Source organism: Leptonychotes weddellii, chromosome 2, assembly GCF_054177405.1.
Source record: "Leptonychotes weddellii isolate Sample4059 chromosome 2, ASM5417740v2, whole genome shotgun sequence".
Classification (NCBI taxonomy): domain Eukaryota; kingdom Metazoa; phylum Chordata; class Mammalia; order Carnivora; family Phocidae; genus Leptonychotes; species Leptonychotes weddellii.
The window spans coordinates 51,975,247-51,998,908 of NC_138370.1; the positions used below are offsets into that span (position 1 = coordinate 51,975,247).

Consider the following 23,662-nt stretch of genomic DNA (forward strand, 5'->3'; position numbering starts at 1 on the left):
TAATAAAGGGAACATCTTTCAATTAATACATTTGAATATCATTAAATAAATTAAAGTGGACAAATACTGAAGCAACAATAAACTCTTACTTAAATTGATAAAAAAAAAAAAGAAAATTTAAACAATCTAATCAAAAGAAGATTTAGGCCCAGATATTTAAGGAAAAATAAAAATAATACTAACTTTATTTACACACTTTTGGATAAGGCAAAAAAAAAAAAAAAAAGTAGCACTCCCCAGTTTATTTTATGTGCCCAGCATTAGCTTGATAAAAAAGTATGACAAGGAAATTAATGAGCTCGTCTCATTCATAACAGTAACTGGAAAATGCCTAATAAATAATAAAATTAGTCTAATATGTATGTTTTAGAAGGTATAATATATCAGAACAAAGTTGAATGAATTCCAAGAAATAAAAGGAGCTTTAACATTAGAAAATCAGTTTTGTTTATAACACTAAAAAAAAAAAACAAAAAAGGAATCTGGGTGAGCCTTCGCAGGTTTTGCTTCCCCACTCTAGAACCGGATCACCATGGCGACTGGACAGAAGTTGATGAGAGCGATTCGAGTTTTTGAATTTGGTGGCCCAGAAGTGCTGAAACTCCAGTCGGATATTGCAGTACCAATTCCAAAAGACCATCAGGTTGTGATCAAAGTCCACGCATGTGGTGTAAACCCAGTGGAAACATATATTCGTTCTGGTACTTACAGCAGAAAACCACTCTTACCCTATACTCCTGGTTCAGATGCGGTTGGCATAATAGAAGCCGTTGGAGATAATGTATCCACTTTCAAGAAAGGTGACAGAGTTTTCACTACCAGCACCATCTCTGGGGGCTCCGCCGAGTATGCTCTCGCAGCAGATGACAGTGTTTACACACTGCCAGAAAAACTGGACTTTCAGCAAGGAGCTGCCATTGGTATTCCATATTTTACTGCTTATCGAGCTCTGCTCCACAGTGCCCGTGTGAAAGCTGGAGAAAGTGTGCTGGTTCATGGGGCTAGCGGAGGAGTTGGACTAGCAGCATGCCAAATTGCCAGAGCTTATGGCTTAAAGGTTTTGGGCACAGCCAGTACTGAGGAAGGACAAAACACTGTTTTGCAAAATGGAGCCCATGAAGTGTCCAATCACAGAGAACTTAATTATATTGATAAAATTAAGAAATCTGTTGGTGAAAAAGAAATTGATGTGATCATTGAAATGTTAGCTAATGTAAATCTTAGTAATGATTTGAATCTTCCGTCATATGGAGGATGAGTAATAATTGTTGGCAGCAGAGGTCCTATTGAAATAAACCCACGGGACACCATGGCAAAGGAATCTAGTATAACTGGAGTTGCTTTCTATTCATCAACTAAGGAGGAATTTAGGCAATTTGCAGCCGCCCTTCAAGCTGGAATGGAAATTGGTTGGTTGAGACCTGTAACACGTTCTCGGTATTCACTGGAGAAGGTGGCCCAGGCTCACGAAAATATCATCCATAACAGTGGGGCTAGTGGGAAAATGATTCTTCTCTTAGAATGATTAATTCTTTCATGTATTTCCTATGCAATTAGAGGTTTCCTGTCCCAGTTTTACTTACACTACCTTTGCTCTAATCAGCATTCATTTGATTCAGTGAGTTTCTTATATTAAAAAACAAGATTTATCTTTAGAGATGTGGGCATTGGAGTACAATTTATTTTATAGCTCACAATATTCTTTATGCCTCCCACCTACCTCTAATCAAGGAGTCATCACAGTAGGAAATAGAATGTCAGTGGTCATTTGGCATTGGGTGCGTTACAGAAACTCCCAGTACTTGATCATTAATTCCATACCTTTGGCTAAAACAAGCTAATTAAAAATAAGTCTGTGTGATTTCCAAGCCTACTTTTCCTTGTAAAGGTTCTTTAGTATCTGATTAACTCAGAACAGTATTGGACTCTGAAGATTTTCTGGACTAAATAAGACCCCTTTTCTAAGCTAATCTCATCTGGATCTACAAACCTCTTGCAAGGGCAAGATAAACAATGTCCAGAGAAATTTGTTTTTTAACAAATAGTTTTCCACTATTTCCCCAATATTAGAACATCCACTGTGTTGATGGTTGATTACTCATTATCCATATATTCTTTTTTTTAATTGTACATTTAGTGCCACCTTTTTTTTTTTATTTTATTTTGTTATGCTGTGTTAATCACCAGACATTACATCATTGGTTTTTGATGTGGTGTTCCATGGTTCATTGTTTGTGTGTAACACCCAGTGCTCCATTCAATGCATGCCCTCTTTAATGCCCATCACCGGGCTGACCTGTCCCCCCACCCCCCTCCGCTCTGGAACCCTCAGTTTGTTTCTCAGAGTCCATGGTCTCTCGTGGTTCGTCTCCCCCTCTGATTTCCCCCCCTTCATTATCCATTTATTCTGTGAAGAGAGCAGCCTTATTTTTGGTATAATATGATAGGTAGGTACATAGTCTCCCGATAGATACTTCCTGATGATTTGATTTTCAAAATAGATTTAGAATTATCTGTGCAATGGGAGTCCTATGTTTTTATTTAAATTACTAAACAAATTTGGCACATTAAGAGGGATCTGCTTTTGTCTTCATTACATGATAACCTACAGTAAATTCTGTAGAAAAATAAAACCTGTGTTTATCTATTTCGTCTTCATATTGTACTTGCCTTACATCTCTTTTACGTAGTTCCTAATGGTTAATTTCTAACAGTGTTCTGTGCTGGATGTCCTTACTGAAACTAAATAAAGGGATGATTACTTAGGAAAAAAATTAAAAATCATATGTTTAAAATTATTTAATCAATTTCAATGTCCATTCCTGACAAAAAGTTTCAGAAATTAGTGATCAAGTAAAAAAACTTCCTTAATCAGATAAATTCTTCTACAAAAATGTCTATAGCAAATATGGTTAATGGTAAAATGTTGAACACATTGTTTTTGAGACAGGGTCCATGACAAGGATTCCTGGTATGATGATTTACATTCAGTATTTTATCCAACTGTCCTAGAAGTACAGTAAATCCACAAAATTAAATAAAAGGAGTAATAAGAATGCAAGAAATTAAACTACTTTTATTCACAGACAATGTGAATATATATTAAAATCCAAAGGAAACTGGAAGTAAACTTTTAGAATAAATAAGTGAATTTGAAAAAGACTGCTTATGTCATTTCATTATAAAGCTAATTTTATTTTTATTTATAAGAAATAAAGGGAAAATAAAAGTTTAAGTGTTATTGCTTAAATAGTATCAAGAAATATCAGACTTAGAAATGAATTTTATTAAAAATACACAAGACCAGAGGTTCTAGGTGTCTCATTTTGTTGGGCTTCCAACTCTTGATTTTGGCTCACGTCATGATCTTGGGGTCGTGAGATTGAGCCTTGTGTTGCCCTCTGCACTCGATGGGAGTCTGCTTGAGATGCTCTCCCTCTGCCCCAACCCCTAAATAAATAAATCTTAAAATACACACACACACACACACACACACACACAAGACCACTACAGAGAAAACATAAAATATTGAAAGCAAGAAAAGTTAAATAACTAGGGGTATGTACTATGTCTATGAATAGAAAGCATCAAAATTGATCTTTGGGAACAAAACAAACAAAGAAAAAAGAGACAAATGAAAAAACAGACTCAATTATAGAGAACAAACTGATGGTTATCAGAGGGGAGGTGGGTGGGGGGATGGGTGAAATAGGTGATGTGGATTAAGGGTACACTTATCATGATGAGCACTGAGTAATGTATAGAATTGCTGAGTTACTATGTTGTACACCCAAAACTAATATAACACTGTATGTTAAGTATACTGGAATTAAAATTTTAAAAATTGATCTTTGAAATAAATGATATCCTAGTCAAAATCCTAGGTGAGCTTTTGTGGAAATTAACAAACTGTTTTTAAAATTTATATGAACTGTATTAGACCAAGAATAGTCAAGTAACTGAAGCAAACAAGAATCACATATATGAAAATACTTCTAAAAAATTAGAAACTGTGAAGCTTCAAGCAATTATAGAAGCCATGGTAAGCATTTGAATAAAAATATTCTTTGGATTTTTTTTAAGATTTTATTTATTTATTTGACAGAGAGATAGAGAGAGAGCACAAGTAGGCAGAGAGGCAGGCAGAGAGAGAGGGAGAAGGCTGAGCAGGTGAGCCCCACACAGGGCTCAATCCCAGGACCCTGGGATCATGACCTGAGCCAAAGGCAGACGCTTAACTGACTGAGCCACCCAGGCGCCCCATGCTATTGGATTTTTTAAATTAGGACAAATAGGGCGCCTGGATAGCTCAGATAGTTAAGCGTCTGCCTTCGGCTCAGGTCATGATCTCAGGGTCCTGGGATCGAGTCCCACATCGGGCTCCCTGCTCCTTGGGAGCCTGCTTCTCCCTCTGCCTCTCTCTCTCTCTCTCTCTCTCTGTCTCTCATGAATAAATAAATAAAATCTTTAAAATATATATATATAAATAAATAAATAGATAAATTAGAAAAAATATATTGGAGGGTATTTCAGTGGTACTCTGATCAAATGAAAGATTTTGTTTAAAAAGACAATGAAATTTTCAGAATTAGAAGCTAAATAAGAGAAACCTCTCCATACTTTCAAATATATATATATATATGTATGTATATATGTTTTATGTATATATATTATATGTATGTTTTGTCATATACTTTTTTAAAGATTTTATTTATTTGAAAGAGAGACAGAGATAGCATGAGTGGGGGGAGGGGCAGAGGGAGAGACTCTTCAAGCAGACTTCCCACTGAGTATGGATTCCCCACGTGGGGCTCCATCCCACCACCCATGAGATCATGACCTGAGCTGAAACCAAGAGTTGGATGCTTAACCGACTGAGCCACCCATGTGCCCCTGTTTTGTTTTTGACAATACATCCCATGTGCCAACTGAGCAAGCTAGTGATATACTGGGAATTTAATTATATATTATTTTCATAGTTTGGATTGTAATATGAGGATCCCATTTTGCCATTTAAATCTCTAAAATGTCTTAAATCTATTTCATGATGACAAGATGTACACAAACATACACCCATACTCACAGGTCCTACTAATATCTCCATGATATTGCTGGCAGAGAGTATATTTGTTTAGTATCTCAACAGAAACCATGCAACAAATATGTTTCATTGATTTAGGTGATCTGTGAAGAGAAAATAAATGAAACTACTATTAGTGATACATTATCACATTTTATATGCTTTATCCAAATGTCAATTCCCTCTAGCAAAAGACTATGAAGGCCACACCTGTAGTCAAAAAAGTAGATTGCTTGTCTCATTTCAATAAAGGAGAACACACTTTTGGACTTGTGTTAAATGGTTTCAGAAAGTATTCCGAAAGCTGGGACTTGGCTCTGGATTAAATATTGTGAGATGAGAACATAATACCATGTTTGTTTTGCTTAAGGATTTTTATCGATAGGATGAAAGGAATAAAGTAGAATTAAAGTCATGACTGATAAAATTGCAGTAGTTACCCATATTAGGAAAAGGCCAGGGCAGGGGATTATTTGGCTAATTTTGTAGTATGGACACATGTTTGTTTTATCGGTGTTCAGATATGATTGCAGAGTAGTCTCAATTTTTATCTTGCTCCCTCATGGTCACAGAGTGGCCTTGTCTGGTGGTGTTCTGTTCTGTGAAATAGCCCAGCTTAGCTATGAGGCCAGACTGACTCCAAGTATCACTAAAGCGTCAGCATCAGCACCCAGCTATCTCTGGCTCTCAGGGACTGCTTTTCTCTTTCTCACATACAATATCAACTGTTCACTACATCAATATAGTGAGATCATGTTATTAGCTCTATTGTAAGATTAAGCATTAAAACGTCAGAGACGGGTGTCTGGGTGGTTCAGTTGATTAAGTGTCAGACTCTTGATGTAGGCTCAGGTCATGATCTCAGGGTCATGAGATCAAGCCCAGGGTGGAGCTCCACACTCAGCAGGGAGTCTGCTTGAGATTCTCTCCCTCTGCCCCTCCCCCCTCCCCCAAAATAAAAATAAATAAAAATAAAACCTCAGAGAATAATTTGCCTAAAGTAATGCAGGATTTGAACCCTAACTCTCTGACTCAAAGCATATTCCTTTTCAATCCCTTCACATTGGTCCATAGTGACTATAATAAACATAAATACCTCTTAAAATGCTCTGTGAAATTCTTTATTATCTTTTGTTCTCATATTAGCCAGAGTATAATGAGCATGGAACAGAGGAGATGACTAAAGATTAGCAATAAGAACCTAGAAAGAAGATTAATTTAATTACTATTGTAATGGAACTAATGTGAGTTAGCTCCTTGGAGAGTTACAGGTAACGATTACACCAAGTGCAGTTGTCACACAAAGGAAACTTTATTTACCACAAATAAGGAGATCATGGGAATGATTTCCAAAGCCACAACTCCCTGAATGGGAGTGAGTGGGTTCCTTTTATTTAGAGTTAGGATGAATATTCAGGAAGGGGTCTTGTTGTCACATGTAAAGCGGACATAAGGTTGCAGCAGGTAGGTATACTTAGAAAATGTGCCAAACATATATCCTACCATATGTTGATGAAGCTTCTGCTCCTCCTTGGGTGGAGATTTTAACTCAACATTATAATGAAGCAGAGGTAACTGACACAAGGGGAGGGGGCCATGGGCTTGCTTCCAGAGCCAGTATAAACTGGATGGGGCCTTGGGTTCCCTACCTCAGGTAAGGAATGCAGGGTCTTGCTTATGTTTGAAACAACACTGGGAGAGTTTTACCATTGATTTCTCGTCTCTGATGGGGTTAGCTATTTCCAGGCCCTGTAGAGACTGTGAGCTTTTGCATTCCCTTTGTTTCCTTAGAATCCTTAACTACTGAGGTTTTTGCATTTCTTTGTATTCTCACACCTCCTAGGAAGTTGCACAAAAAGTGTGCTTGAGCAAGTAGGGCAAAGACCACAGAAAGTAGCTGGGGGTCTAAAATGACTTTTCAGGTGTCAATGAAAGCTGTATCTTGTCTTTCTTTTTTGGGGGACCCCTAACTCTTTTTGCTTACCGTATTGCTTAAGCAGTAAAAAGAAGTAACACTACAGTATATAATCTATTTAACAAAAGATCTTCACGTTTTCTGATCAGTTGTTGATAATGACACCTTATATTATTAACTGGAGTGAGAGAAGTGAAAGGATCAAAAGAAGGAAAGAAAGAGGAAAGAGGGGGGAGATCAGGCAGGTGAGTAGGCAAGGAATGGAAGAAAGAAAAAAGTACACATTTTTCCCAGGCACAGCAGTCTGCTAATGTTCATCCATTTATCTTTCACTATTGAAGATCATCGTAAATGAGGGATATGTAACAAAATTCTTCTATGAACTGTCTTATACTTCATGTAAATGCATTTCAATTCTCACGTTTTCTTGTCACTCTAGTTTTTTAAACTCGCAAACTGTATCAAAGCAAATTTATATCTATTTACTAACAACAGATATTTGTTAAAAAGGTCATTGAAATCAATAGTCTATTGTACCAATTTTTATGTTAAAGAGAGAGCAAAATGACTTTGTTCTATTTGAGAAATAATGAGATTTTCATGTCATCAAACAGAAATACTTTTAGTCCCAATGGAATCCATTTTGCTCCTGTCTGTAAATGAGGACTTTATAGACAGGGCTCAGTTAGAAATGCATGAACCACTCTAGCTATTTCAAGGTAATTTAATATATTGCCATACAATTGAAAGTGTTGAAGAAGCAAAGTCAAAGAAGGCAGATACTTGGATTTCATGTTTTTGCTAGCCAGTAGGGAGTGAGACAATAGATACCAAAATAAACTAGAGATGAGTGATTTTTAGGAAATGAAAATCCAGAGGGGCAGCTGTAAAATTTCACATGTAACAATGCTCTTAAGCTGGCTTGCTCCTGCTAGAGAAATAAAAATATCGATACTGTTCCACTTCTGAATTCAAAATACAGCGTGAGTCTCGGCTGAGTGGAATCTACTATGGAAACATGCTGGTAGGGATTCCAGAAATGTAGTTCAAAGTCTTACCGCTCTGCAACACACTAGAAAACATAGAAGGGGGGGGAACAACGGTCCTGAGTTGCCAGCAGTTACTATGGCATTGTGATTTTCTCAAGACTAAGATAGAAAATCATAAGAAAATTCTATCAACTTCCTGGGGCACCTGGGTGGCTCAGTCAGTTAAGCATCTGCCTTCAGCTTAGGTCATGATCTTGGGGTTCTGGGATCAAGCCTGGCATTGGGCTCCCTGCTCAGCAGGGAGGCTGCTTCTCCTTCTGCCCTTCCCCCTCTTCATGATCTCTCTCTCTCAAACAAATAAATAAAATCTTAAAAAAAAAAAAAAAGAAAATTCTATTAACTTCCATGGAAAGAAAATTTTAGAGCAGAGGAAATATTGTAAAACTCAAATGCTATCTGGGACTGAGAGTTAGAAAGGGAAGGAATGCAAATAACAAGAAGGATTTTTTTTTCTTTCTTATTGGATGAATAAAAGGGTTGAAATAGGTGATCATTAATTTTAATTTTTTTTTCATGTAATGTGTCCTACTCAAACTGTAGTATTGGGAAAAGAAACTAACAGAAAGGCAAGTTTAATCAAAATATATCGTTAAGTACAGTGTTCACTCTGCTCATTAGCATCAGTAGTCCTGGGTTCACAGTGATGTTCAAAATAATGATACCAATAGGTTTTACCTGTTACATGTTTACTTTGCTTTAAGAAAGGGTAAAGGGCAAACAACAACACAGCATGCATAACGACAGCATGATGGAGCTTTCCAGGCATGACTTCTGTTACTGTCACTCTACCTGGAACATGCAATAAACCCAAATGATGAAGATGACAGAGCATGATCCATCTTACCTCAAGAATCCATCTGCAATGATTTTCTTTTAGTTTTTATGCATAATCACAGCCTTGAGAGTTTTGTAACTCCTTTTCCATTCTCCAAGCCATTGGTGTCACCTCACTATAGGTTGCTTATTACTTGAAACAACAATGAACTATAGATGCTTGGTCTGGCACATGGTCCTTGGCTGGATTCTCATTAATTTTTAAATCTGATATAGATATACTACTAAAACTTCCTTGAGTTAATATTGCAAGTGTTTGAAACTTAATCATAATAATGTATACTTTAAGATAAATAAATCATAATAAAAATGCTAATAATCCAATCATATTTTTAAATTTTAATAATTTTTTTCATACCTGATATAATATATTCACATATTTGATATGTATGGGAGTAATGATGTTTAAGGTTTTTAAAATATTGTATCTTGTAAGAAATATTTTCATGGAAGTCATGCAAATAGCCTTTCAGTTTCACCATTGTATAACTTAGCTCATTTGCATGCAAAATAGAAGCATCATCCCCCATCTGGTGGAAACTCCTCTTAATTATAGGTAAATTGCCTAAGAAATAAACAATCTCCAAGGAGATGACCTTGTTAAAACAAAATTATTCACTTATGGTGAACTGTAAAAAAGAAGCTATAAAATGTGTAGCATTACTGCTGATAATCAAAAGACTTAAGTTATTTATTATTGAGGTCACAACAAAAACTGGAGACTTCTAAAGTACTTTAAGACACTAATATAAGGACATTTTCTAATTTGTGGATTCAAATTAAAATGCGACAGGCATTTAACTGTTCTATATTGCTTATGTATATAATATTTAAGTAGAAGGAAAGTAGTAATTAAGAAAAATATACCTACACCTTAACAATATTGCATAATTTAACCATTTTATCAACATTATTTTTAAATAACACCGCTTTCTACAATTCCTGATTACCTTTGAGTCTAGCACAAGCAGTATAAATTTATTAACCTTTTATTGTGCTTTTCTATGAACAGCAATTACATTCTAATACAGTATTAGCTTATATCTTTTAGTATATGTGAAAGAAAATTGGCTACACCATTTAAATAGTGTTTATTGTAGGGGATTTTCTGAAATATGTAGTGTTTTATAAACTTAAAAATTCTTCCATTTGTTTCAGATTTATATATGTTGCTCTTGAAAAGCCAGTCAGGTTTTATTATTTCAGATGATTGCCGAGTATACCAACCTTTGCGGTTATGACTTCATTTTTACCTTACAGTAATTCTCTTAATGGCTACTAGAATTGATTGCAATAGTAGGCATGCCTTCTATTAATATTATGCAAGAGTAAAAGCAGTTCTTGGCAGGTTCCTGAATGGAATTCATCTGTTTAAATATGCATTTTTTTTATTACTGTCTAACCTTCTACAACCTTTAATGTCTATCTTTGCCATTAAAGATTAATCCACCAGTCTATCAGATAAAATAATAATCCAAATGGATCTGCATTACTTCACCTCACCTATTAAGTCAGATGAGACTATATTTTTACTCTTTGTAGATATATATGTCACAATAAATCACCATCCAGTAGGAAAGAAAACCTAGTATAATGTAATACTATGTTTGCAAAATATATGGATTGTCAAATATACTTTATGAATATCCAAAATTTTCCGGACCTACAAAAGGAGAATCTCAAAGAAAATTAACAAAAAGGAATAGCACTATAGTTTCCATTGATTTAGCCATTTGTCCATCCATCCAACCAATAATTTTTAAAGTTCTATTTGTTATCCTATTTATTAATTATGCTGTGCAGAAGATTAGGTATTCGTGAAAAAAGATAGGTGTAGTTTCTTTTTTTTTTTTTTTAAAGATTTTATTTATTTATTTGACAGAGAGAGACACAGCGAGAGAGGGAACACAAGCAGGGGGAGCGGGAGAGGGAGAAGCAGGCTTCCCACTGAGCAGGGAGCCCGATGTGGGGCTCGATCCCAGGACCCTGGGATCATGACCTGAGCCGAAGGCAGACGCTTAACCGACTGAGCCACCCAGGTGCCCCAAGGTGTAGTTTCATTTACCTTGTGCTAAGTATCCATTTCTATCTATGTATGTCTCTATCTATCTCTATATAGATACCTATATCTATGTACCTATATGTAGGTAGAGATAGATATAGGTATAGATATCGACATACATCTCCATAGATCATTATTGCCCAGAAGAAAATACAGTTCTGTAAAAAGTAAATAAATAAATAATTTTTTGATAATGCTATGTATTTTATCACTCAGAGATGCATATTTGTTGAAAGCATTTAATAAAACTCTTCATAAACTATGCAGAAAATAAATATGTTTAAAAATTTTTGCAGCTCTGTCTGTGTTTATTAAGCACTTTTTCACTGTGGAATCCTTTTTCATGAAACAAAACGTAACAGAAAACGTGATCCGTGAGGCATGTGGAAAATGCTGTGGCGGAAGAGACTGTTAAATCAGTGTATTTTTCTCATGCTGGCAGTGATTAGAAACCAACTTGGAAACAGATGGGAAATGCATGCTCTCTTTTTCATCACTTTCTTCAATATACAATTATGAGTGATACTTAATGATACTTAATGTTTAAAAGGCAGAGATGTAGAGAGATTTTAAATATACCTGAAAACATACATTTGAGAAGAGATTTTTAACCTCCGCCCTGTACGTTGTAGGTGATTTGAGTTACATTCTGTGACACTGTGAATAGTGTGACATCAGCTCAATGCATGTCTCCTGTTACTGAATTATGTCCCTCAAAATTCATGAATGTAGAAGTGCTAATTCCCAGTACCTCAGAATATGACTATTTGGAGAGAGAATCTTTCAAGAGGTGATTAAAGCAAAGTAAGGTCATATTGGTGGGCCCTGATCCTATGTGACCAATGTCCTTAAACAAAGAGAAGATGAGGACACAGTTGACACAGATTGGGGAATGACCATGGAGGACACAGTTAGAAGGCAGCCATCTGCAAGCCAAGGAGAGATGCCTTAGAAGGAACCAAACCCGTCAACACCTTGATTTGGACTTCTATCTTCCAAAACTGTGAGAAAATAAATCTCTGTTGTTTAAGTCACCCAGTCTATAGTATTCTGTTATGACATCCCTGGAAAACTAATAGACCTACTAAGCATTTTCTTTAGGTCATATGGTCCAGTGGGGTCCTCAAACCCAACAGAAGGTAACAATGTGGTGCTGCACTCACCCCTCACCAGTGAAAATAATCTTAAAGCCCCCTTCTTCCACAGAAGCCGTTGGTGAAACCCATCTTCCTTTCGTTTTATTTTTTTAAAGATTTTATTTATTTGAGAGAGAGAATGAGAGAGAGCACATGAGAGGGGGGAGGGTCAGAGGGAGAAGCAGACTCCCTGCTCAGCAGGGAGCCTGATGTGGGACTCGATTCCAGGACTCCAGGATCATGACCTGAGCCGAAGGCAGTCACTTAACCAACTGAGCCACCCAGGCGCCCCCTTTCGGTTTTATAGAGTACTTCATGGTCTGTGGTTTCCAAATTAATATGGGGTCGTTATCAAAATTAGTTAAGGATTTTTCTCTCATTAACTCTTAAGTTAATCACGTTTTTTTTTTTAAAGATTCTTTTATTTATTTATTTGACAGACAGAGACACAGCAAGAGAGGGAACACAAGCAGGGGGAGTGGGAGAGGGAGAAGCAGGCTCCCCCCTGGGCAGGGAGCCCGATGCGGGGCTTGATCCCAGGACACTGGGATCATGACCTGAGCCGAAGGCAGACGCTTAACGACTGAGCCACCCAGGCGCCCTAGTTAATCACGTTGAATAAAAGAATAGAAATAATCCTTTGCATATTTAGATGAATTAGATAAATACTCATTGTTCCTTCCATAAATATCAATGAATAACTCTGGGCATGGGATAATAATAGCCTTTCTGGTTATATGATCATAAACGTGTAATGTTTAAATTAAAGCTGTAGTGTAATGTTCCATTAATAGAAAATATCTGCTAAAAAATAGAAAATATCAGCAGGTATTTGAAGTCTCAAATACATCGATTCAAAAACTTTAGTTTAAAAAGTGTTGACATGACTTGATATTTATTCTCCTCCTCACCTAACAGAAATGGATTTATCTCTGTTGTGTACAACATTAAATATTCCAACAAAGTTTGTCATCTTTAAGACGTTTGCCTAGAATGCTACTGTGTTGCTTGATTCTGTCCCTTGTTGCTCCTGCTATTCAGAGAGCCCTTTTTAAAACCTCAAATGCCACTGATGTCAGCAGGTAATGAATCATGTATTACTAATGCCCAAATGCCTGCTTGGAGACTCATCCATTCAACCTGTGCCCTCTAATGTCTGAACAGAATGCCTCTTGGAATAAAACACCTCAATCCTTAGGCTGCTTCTCAAAAAGAAAATTACTTATGAATCAGAAAGTTTCACATACACTTGTGAACATCAATATTCTTTAATGGCTATAAAAATCGTAGCTCATGTTTTAATAAAACTGTGTGATTTATAACAATGCTGAAGACTCATGGTTTCACTTCCATAATTTATCACTTACAAATTTTAGTACAACTTTAATGCACCCCACACACAGACTGAAATAATCCTCGGTAAGGAATTACTCTCTAAGATGTATGCGAGTGTGTGCTCCTGTATGTGTTTATATTTGTCAGAGAGGATTTGGAGTGCAATTTACCTGATTTTGTACTTTTGTGTGGCAGAGACATGAGTATTGTATTATAATAAGATCTACTCCAAATCCTTTTGTCCCTCTATGACAATGCCTGGAGGAATTTTTAACTGAGCTTTTTTTTTTTTAAAGATTTTATTTATTTATTTGTCAGAAAGAGAGAGAGAGAACAAGCAGGGGGAGCAGCAGGTAGAGGGAGAGGAAGAAGCAGGCTCCCCGCTGAGCCAGGAGCCCGATGCGGGGCTCGATCCCAGGACCCTGGGATCATGACCCGAGCTGAAGGCAGACGCTTAACCAACTGAGCTACCCAGGCATCCCTTAACTGAGCTTTTTAATAAAGGCATGGTTTAAAATTGGACTCTGCTTTGGAATGAGACTTATCTGCATTTTACTGTATAATAGGTAATTGTGTGTGTGTGTGTATGTGTGTGTACATTTCCATTTACATATATGTTCTGCTTTAAATTTCAGTTCCTCTTTATTTCAGGCAAAGCTTCTAGATTTTCTTTAATGAGGCATCGTCCTTTGTTTTCAAAATGTCAGAGACATGTTGATCTTTTCCTACATCCATGCTATTCTTGTCCCTCCTATCTTTCTTAACAATTTTAGTCTCTGCTTTTGAATTTTCTCATACAGTCTTGAACTTGATTCTTGAAGGAAACATTCTGAAACACCCACAAAATTTCCAGCATCATTTACTTATTAGTCAGGAAATGTTCTCTTTTTCTCTAATTTATATGTTCTTCGTGTTTCATGTATGTATTGTCTCCCTCAAGGCAGTGATGTGTATATTTTTACATTCTGCCTTGGGAATAACTTTCTCATCAGACTTCATGTTGAAAACATAATTCACAATGAAGAAACTGCCACTTACTTTGAAACTTAATGACCATATTCCTAAGGGTATTTAGGGATCTAACTTTCCTTCACTACGTGAGGTCAGTTCTGTAGACTATATACATGCTATATTCATTTTGAGTTGGATTGTCCTAGACAAATATGTAACTCAAGCCATTTTTGTGCTGGAGAACTTTTCCAACCTTCATTAAGTTTGTATAAATCACTATCTATCAATACTACTTAATTTCTCAAAAATTGAAATATAAATAAATAAAAACTAAAACGGTGTACATTTTAAATATGTTTAAAATGGTTTGTGAGGTTAAAAGTTTCTATTTTACAGAGATCAGTTTCTGTATGTCCCAAGAGTCTTTAAATGTTCATATTCTATGACCCCGTAACTCCATTTCTAAGATTTTTCAAAGAGACAGCAATAATTGTTGAATAAAGGTTTGTCCTAGTTCTTTTTATATACACATAAGTTGGAATATTGTATTCCTTATATACAATATTTATTTGTGGGAATTTTTAACAACTTATATATTCAAATAATGGTATTTTTACATCTACCATATCTTTTGCTGTCAGATGTTTTTATAACCTGAGAAAACTATCACTTTATAATGTAAAACAAAGGAGTAATATTAAAAATTATTTGTCTGAAAAAAAATAAAAATAAAAATTATTTGTCTGACATGGCCCAAGTTATGCAAAATTTACATAGCAGATAAGCAAAGTAAATATAGAACATTGGATACCTATTAGTGAGGGTGTTAAATATATAGTTTTATGTTTATTCTTATTAATATACATTATAAAATGTATATGTTTATAAAATTGGCGTCTCTTACATTGGTAAAGAGAAAAAATGGATTTTTAATTCTGCTGTAAAAATAACTTTTTTAAAAAAGTAAAAAAATTTTAAAAAGTAAAAAAAAATCATCATCATGTAGTGTGAACTGTAGTTTAAATTCTCTAACAACTAGATAGTTCATAAATGGCTTTTCAAATATAGCATGAAACAGTCATTATGGGTGATTGGAGCCTAGAAAGCAATGATGGAGATTCTTAAAAGAATATAAGCTAAAAGTCTTACTTACACACACACAAAAAGCTGAAAGACTTTTTCAAGATTATGCAATTTCATTTTATTTACATATTTGAAGGCATCTTGGTCTGAATGTGGACTGAAAAAGAAAAGATCAAATAAAGCAAATATACAAGGCTTGTGGTAAAGCCATTCAGAAATGTGGAAAGCTGAGCTATTTATTCATCAAATATTTATTAATCACTTCTTTATGTGCTGGCACAGCTAGATATAAAAAGTAAAGATAATTCTGGGGCCCCTGGGTGACTCAGTAGGTTAAGCGTCTGCCTTCTGTTCAGGTCACGATCTCAGGGTCCTGGGATCGAGCCCCACATCAGGCTCCCTGCTCAGTGGGGAGCTTGCTTCTCCCTCCACTTCTTCCCCTGCTTGTGCTCTCTTGTAGTCTCTCTCTGTCAAACAAATAAATTTTATTAAAAAAAAAAGGATAATTCAAGAATATTTTATCCATACCCAAATAATTAAAAGTGGAAGTTCAATAAGAAATAAACTCTCCCTCCTCCTTTTTTTTTTTTAAGATTTTATTTATTTATTTGGCAGAAAGACGGAACACAGGCAGGGGGAGTGGGAGAGGGAGGGGCAGGCTTCCCGCTGAGCAGGGAGCCTGATGCGGGGCTTGATCCCAGGATCCTGGGATCATGACCTGAGCCGAAGGCACACGCTTAACTGACTCAGCCACCCAGGTGCCCCTCCCTCTTCCTCTTTAAGCTGAAGTAACCATTATGCTCTTTAGAGCCTTGTCTCTTAACGTTGTCTTTTTCGTCTCCGGGACGTTATGGCCTATGGAATGGGAGTACAGGAGTTGATGTTGAGAGGCAAGTTGGTTGGACTTTTCTTTGTGTGGACTTAGTCTTGTAAATAAATATTCACATGAAGCCAGACTTAAGCCCTTTTCCCTATAGAATAGTTGTTTTCTGCAGGTTTTCACTGTAGCACATTCACATATCAATCTAGTCCCATGGAGGATGTGATCAGAATCTCTATACTTTAAAATGCTTAGAAGGGGTAATGGCAAATATATTTATCAGCAGTGAGGTGTGGTGATATTTCATTCTTCACTTCATAGCAAATCAGAGACTTAGGAAAATCTCTTCTTAACCCAAAGCTCATGGTGGGTGGGGAGGGGGCGGTGGGGAGACACCAAATATGTTTGAATACTTTGTGTAATTATTTTTTAACATTTAGCAAAAATGAATGATGCTTTGAGAAAAACTGCTTAAAACCTTATGAGTCGAGCCTAATAGAGACAGACAGTAGACGGTGTGCTAAACCAACTATTGAAACAAAACTGGTAACATTCTCTTAAGTTAGAACACAATTACAGGGTGGATCTCACTACCCCAATCTGAACCTTCCAGAGCCTCCTCTCTTCCTTCACGTCTGTGTTTAGATCTGAGCTTCTTATTACATAACATTGTTTTGATGAACAACTCATAGTGACAGACATCAGTGTTCTTTCTTTAATAAATGATGATCTTATTAATTACATATATATGCTACAATGTAAGCATATCCAGAGTATTTAGCATTTTTTTGTAAAAGGAAGAATGTGTTACCTATTGAGGTAAGAGTGCATGAAAGTGTTTGAGACTTGAGAAAGTATTTATTGCCCCTAAAATACAAAATGAAAAGAAAAATGAATAATCAAAATTAAATGTTTAATAGTTCTAAACATGTCAACTTCATTAATTTTTAAATTTTATATTTATAAAATTAATTAAGGGGCAGCTGGGTGGCTCAGCCAGTTAAGCATCTTTGGCTCAAATTATGATCTCAGGGTCCTGGGATCAAGCCCCCCCCACGTGGGGCTCCCTGCTCAGCTGGGAGTCTGCTTCTCTCTCTCCCTCCCTCTACCCCTCCCCCACTTGTTCTTGCTCTCTTTCTCTCTCTCTCAAATAAACAGATAAAAATCTTTAAAATAAATAAATTAAATTAAACTATAGGAAGTGTGTGGTTTTTGATTTGGCAAGAATTCTCACTTTGCCCAATGCTTTCAGATAAATCATTGCCAATTTTAAATTAAATGAGTTAATTGTTGGCAAAAGAAAATTAACTTGTGCAATTATAAAAAACATTTTCAAAGACTTTATATCTAAAATATTATCTTTAATGTATGCTGTTAGTTAGGGCCTCTAAAAGTAAAATATCTTGGACTTCTGGAAAGCACTGAAATGTTACTAGTATCTTTCCATCAATTCTCACTCTATGTAATTTTCTCTTAGTAATATCAAGAACCTGGAATGTTGAATACACAGTAGCCTTGTGTAGACCTGTCACTGATACATTGTTTATTGGTAAGGAAGAGATGCTACTTGAACATAATAGAAATTGTTCTGAATTAGGAGCACCAGTTTTGCCACCAAATACTATGATTTTAAATGAGGTAACAAATTCTCTAAGCCAATAGATGTTATAAAGAAACTAGTACCTCAATGTCTGATTTAATGAGTATGATCAATAAATGTTAACTGTCCTCCCTCAGCTCTTATGCCCACAGTGTGCATTTAGAATTGTCCAGCAGTTTCCATGAAGGAGAGAGACAGTGCAGGGAGCGGAAGGACCCTCTACTACTGATTTTTAAGCGTGGGGTTAAAAAGGCAAAAGGCATGGAAGGGATTATAATGGAAATCAACAAGCAACCTCCTGCCCCACTTCTTCTCATCCCATCCCTGGGTCACAGAGCTAATCATTTTTAAGTCTTGCTGGTTTTCCCCATCTGGTGATTAGCTCATTTGTGAAATAGCTATTTATCAACTTCAAACATTACCTTTAGATTCTCTGCTTTGATAAATGAGAATATATTTCACTTCCCTCCCACTTTCCAAAATAATTACATGGCTATTCTTAGTTTCCCACTGATTACAATTGAAAAAGCAAAAACAGGGCGCCTGGGTGGCTCAGTTGGTTAAGTGACTGCCTTCGGCTCAGGTCATGATCCTGGAGTCCCTGGATCGAATCCCACATCGGGCTCCCTGCTCGGCAGGGAGTCTGCTTCTCCCTCTGACCCTCCCCCCTCTCATGTGCTCTCTCTCATTCTCTCTCTCTCAAATAAATAAATAAAATCTTAAAAAAAAATAAAAAAAAGAAAAAGAAAAAAACATTAGTTAAAAAAACAAAAACAAAAACAAAAAACATTTAACCATGTGTTTCCAATTCCCTAGGTATCTTTTGCCTCCTCTTTTGTAAAACGAGGGCTTAACATTCACATGGTTCCTTCTATGTGTCTTCACTTCACTTCCCTATTTCAGGTGGCTATCATGGAACTACTCATTGCCAAAGCTGTTAACACAAATTATATTGAATAACCATTGTTAGGTCTTCTGTAAATTCTTTATAAGGTGACTCGATTTGTATATCAAAAGTTTTTACAGTATCATGATGATGTAAATATTGTTCACTCAAATTGATAATTTATGCTAGAATTATATCTGTAAAAATAACATTTCTTCTATTTCAATGGAGAATATTACTAGCATCGCTTTTAAATGTATTCTACCATTTCACATCCCAGCTGCCTTTATTATGACTGATAACTTTTTACAAGTTGTCAATTAGAAACTATTTTGTCAAATCACACTCTCCCTCTAGCTGTCCATCAGCTTTGTTCCATCTTTAGATGCCCTTACACAGGTAGTTTCAGTAGTGTGCTTCCAAGTTTTTCGTGAGTGGAGTGCCTCTTTTGTGAATCTCATGTCTTTTTCTTAATTTCCTTTCATTTTGTTGCAGCCCATTCTCATGGTGGCATGGAATGCAAAAATCTCTGAGTTCTTGTATATTTGAAAATGTCTTTATTATGTCCTATTTTCTTAATAATAATGGATATGGGATGCTAGATTAAAATTCATTGTCCTTAGAATTTTGAAGGCTTGCTTCAAATTCTTCTATAATCCATTATTGCTAAGATTTTTGGAATACTGATTCTTTGCCTTTGATAGTAATCTTTTGTTTGCTTTTTGTTTGATTGTTTATTTTTGTTTTCTTCCTGAAAGCTCTTATAATCTTTTTATATTTCATATTTTAAAAGATGTCTTAGTGTGTGTATATGTGTATGTTTAATTCATTCAATTAAGAGCTCAGTGGTCCCCCTTTCTCTGAAAACCTCTCTTTCTGTTATAGGAAGTATTTTCTATATTTTAAGATGATTTTTGTCAATTTCAAATTCTTCTTTCTCTCTTAATAATTTCTGTAAGTTGAATATTGAGCTAATCCTCCATGTCTCCTATTGTTTCTTTTATGTTCTTCCTCTCTCATCTCCCTCTATTGTTTTTATTTTACATTCTATAAATTTTTATTGGTTTTATCTCCACTCATTCTATTACATATTTTGTCTTGCCAAATATGTGATTGTGTGTGTGTGTGTACACAAGTATAAATACATGCATAACTTTTCCAAGACCTCTTTCTTTTTCACTTGTTTGCTTTATATAATACCTGCTCTAATTAATAATTTGACAATAATTATTAATAATTAATAATCTGACACAATTGAAGAAGCTTGCATTGAAATTTAGCTTTTTTATTCAAATTTAGTTTAAAGCCATATTTATTACATTATGATTTATTATTCTGTTATTTATTTCTGACTACAAATACAAAGAGATCAATGAGTACCAAGCACTGCTTTAGTTCACTATTGGCTATAAAATTTAGAGCAGTCATTTAACTTCTATATCCCAGTTTCCATAGTTACAAAAAAGCCATAATAATCCTTAATCTAATCTTCCAGACTTGATATTAAAATCAAATGTAAAGCCTCATTAAAGGCATTTCATGCTGTGTAAGTGCAAGATATTATCTCTAGAAAAAGAATCCATGTAGTAGAACTGTTGGAAAATATGAAGAAAAGACATTAATTGACTTCTTGAAAAGAGCAGTTGTAAATCACTGATGACTTGTAGACACTTCAAGGGTGAGATCTGACTGGTTCTGTTCCAATTGGAACCTGTCTGCAACAAAAATTTGATAGCCAGTGAAGTAGAAATGTCATCCTATAAATAAAGCTATGTTTCTATATTGTTTAAGCTAAGCATTTCTTTTGTGTGTGTGTGACAAGGACACTTTGACTCATGATATATAAAAAATAATGGCACCATTGCAGCCTCCCTAAAAAAATAGGAAGAAGAAGAATAGGCAAGTATTATTGAATAATCTCCATTTGGGGCTCTTGTTAACTACTGCAGAATGTGTGGTAGCATAAACTGTAGCTTATTGTTCGGTAAGATTTCTGTGATATTTGTATTTGGCATTAAAAATTGGACTTGAGGGTACATGATTCCTTTAAAGTCGAGAGATGTATTTATATAGGTTTTGTGTTAATGTCTTCTAAAAATGTGTTCTGCTAACATCATATATCTTTGCCATGATGATCATCTCACATCACTGCCAACATAACTTACTGAAATGGAAATGTATAAGCTTTAAGTGAAGCAATGCTTGACTTGTTTGTCCTAGGTTCTTGTTCTTGCTGTTTTTATTACTGGTTTGCAATAAGGATTAAAACCTTGGACTCTGAATTCCATATTTTTTGAATTCATAACTTGGCTCTGCCACTTACCTGTCTGACCTCAGGCAAATTAGTTCTACAGCTCTCAATGCCTCAATTTCTTAACACTTAAATGGATATACTACTAGTTTAATCTTCATAAAGTTTCCATAAGGATTAAACATGTTAATATATGTAATTATAACAGTAAGTATGCATTGCTAGCTGTTATTATCAGTATTATTATAATTATTACTGTAGGATTCTTAATTCCTAAAATATTTAATTACAGTAAAGGCATAACCTCATACTGAAACTTAAGCTAAGGTGTGTGTGACACACAATAAATATATGTAATGTTCATATTTAGATAAATTTTTAAAAAAATCTGTACTAACACTTTGTTAATGATATAATAAATGCTGTATTTACTAATGCAAGAAAAGAAAATATGTGCCAATCTGTTCAACAGACTTAATCATTCTTCAGCAGATATTCTATTGGATAAAATTTTGCTTTTTGCTGGGTGTGGTTTTGGGGAAAAAAACATAAGATGGATAAAGGAAATAACTAAAATTCATTTTTAGATGTTCATTTGCTTAAAGTAGGTAATGCCTTAACATGCCTTAACTCTTAAAAGAATAAAAAAACATGCTTTAACTCTTAAAAGTATAAATGTACATATATTGATATCGCTGGGCAATTTATATCCCCCCAACCCAATTCTCATTACAGAGGTGACAATGTTTCAATCTCTTATGTGTATTTCCAAAGATATTGTAAGGATGTATAAACAAACGCATTTTTCCTCCCTTTTTACCAATGCAAGCATAGTTAACACATTCTTTCCTCCTTATCTTTTTTTCACCAAAAGCTATATTGTGTGTTGAAGTCTGTATCAGTACATAATAAGCTTCTAAACTTTATTAAGGACTTATATAGGCTTCACTGGATAGATGTACCTGACTAATCTCACCAGGCCACAGCTGAGGGACAGTTTTGTTGTGAACGTACTTGCTGTTATAAAAGTGTTGAATAAATAATATTTGTACAATTTGAATTAGTTGGTATATATATAGTATACTGTATAATCATTTTTAAGAAAAGGAATTGCTAGGTCGTGGGTTAATGCATGCCAATTAATTTTTAAAGAAATTTTAGTTTTAAATTTATTTTTGAATATTAATACAGGTATATAACACACAACTCAAAGGGAAAAAAATGAATGGTAAAAAAAAAGACTATCTCATACTACTTTCATATTCATCCAGTTCCTCAAACTGGAGATAATTAGTCTTATCCGCTTTATATATATCCTTCCAGAGATACGTGATGCGTATATGTGTATGTAGAAGAATTTCTCTTTTTCAGGTCGGCTTTTGTCTTCTATAGCATAACAGTTTATAACTTCAGAAGATTCTTGCCTAGATGTTTGTGTAAACATAGATACCAGGCTATATTAGGAGCACACTATGTATATTGCCTCATCACTCGGTCTCAGCCATTGTTCTTATCAGAAAAAGTGGTGTTTTCTGGGACTTTCACTATAGCTTATTATTTTCCCTGGATGAAAGAATAGTGATGAATTCTGTACATTGCTCTGTCCTCGACCAAGGATTTGCAAACTACTACCATCTGCCCCTACACGGGGAACACAATATGCATTCTGGGATTCCTCTTTACTATCTTCCGAAAAATTACTTTCACTTCTCTCTTAAATCTTTTATTTCCTGTGTCTCAGCCATCCTCTTTCTTAGTTCTCTCTCTGCTGTATCACATCCTTCAGTAGCTTCCTAAAGAAACGTTATGGGGGTGGTTAGTTTTTTAATCCTGTATATTAAAACATCCCTTTAGCTTATTCTCTCACCTGATTTTTCTAGATATAGAATTCTTAGTTTAAAATATGAAGCAATTTTTCAATTGTCTTTTTGATTGCCAATGTTGCTAATGAAAAAATGAAGATGTCCTGATACCTTATTCTTTGTATATGATAACTTTTGTTACTCTCCCCCCTGGCAACTTATGGGATCTTCTTTTATGCCTCTACTGTTCTAAAATATCAAAATGCTTTGCTGCTATGGATCAGCCACCCTATTGGGTACTTTGAAAGTCCTAGTAATCGAATTTGATTCCCTTTAATACTAAGAAATGATCTTAAATTCCATTGCATTATATCATACTATATTACACATGTTATGTATAATACATATAGCGATTTAATGTATATAGTTTATATTAAATGTACTGTAACATTTATAAATCAGCATGTAAGTTTTTTTTTTAAACGAAATGAACAAGAGTACTATCAAAGAGTGCTTGTCAGTTCAGGAATTTGCATATATGCTACATACAGAGGAGTAAGCCCCACAGTATTGATGCTCTCTAAACAATGGAAATAAGTATTTCTTATATTTTCAAAATATTTTGGCAACAAAGGACTAAATTTGACATGCCACATTTTAGCATTAATCTCTCACACACATACACACAGATACATATATATATAATATATTCTACTACTCTTTATTGTAGAGACTATTCTAGAGAATATAATTATTGGTAGGTAACAATAGTTTTTTAAAAGAGGAATTAATTTAAGTTCCAAATGTCAAAGTTTGCTAACACCTTATTCTTAAAACAGAAATTTATATTATTTTCTT

At 35.0% G+C, this 23,662-nt stretch overlaps 2 protein-coding genes across 2 annotated transcripts in view; both read left to right on the top strand.

Moving 5' to 3' along the window:
* Positions 1-23,662, top strand: part of SPOCK3 (SPARC (osteonectin), cwcv and kazal like domains proteoglycan 3) — a 155,679-nt gene that overhangs the window by 86,895 nt on the left and 45,122 nt on the right. The gene's annotated exons all lie outside the window — the stretch shown is intronic.
* LOC102749197 (zeta-crystallin-like) lies at positions 494-2,445 on the top strand. The gene is given in 2 exon segments (XM_081811156.1): positions 494-643; positions 797-2,445. Coding segments are annotated over 2 exon segments (840 nt in total). The 5' UTR covers positions 494-532; the 3' UTR covers positions 1,526-2,445.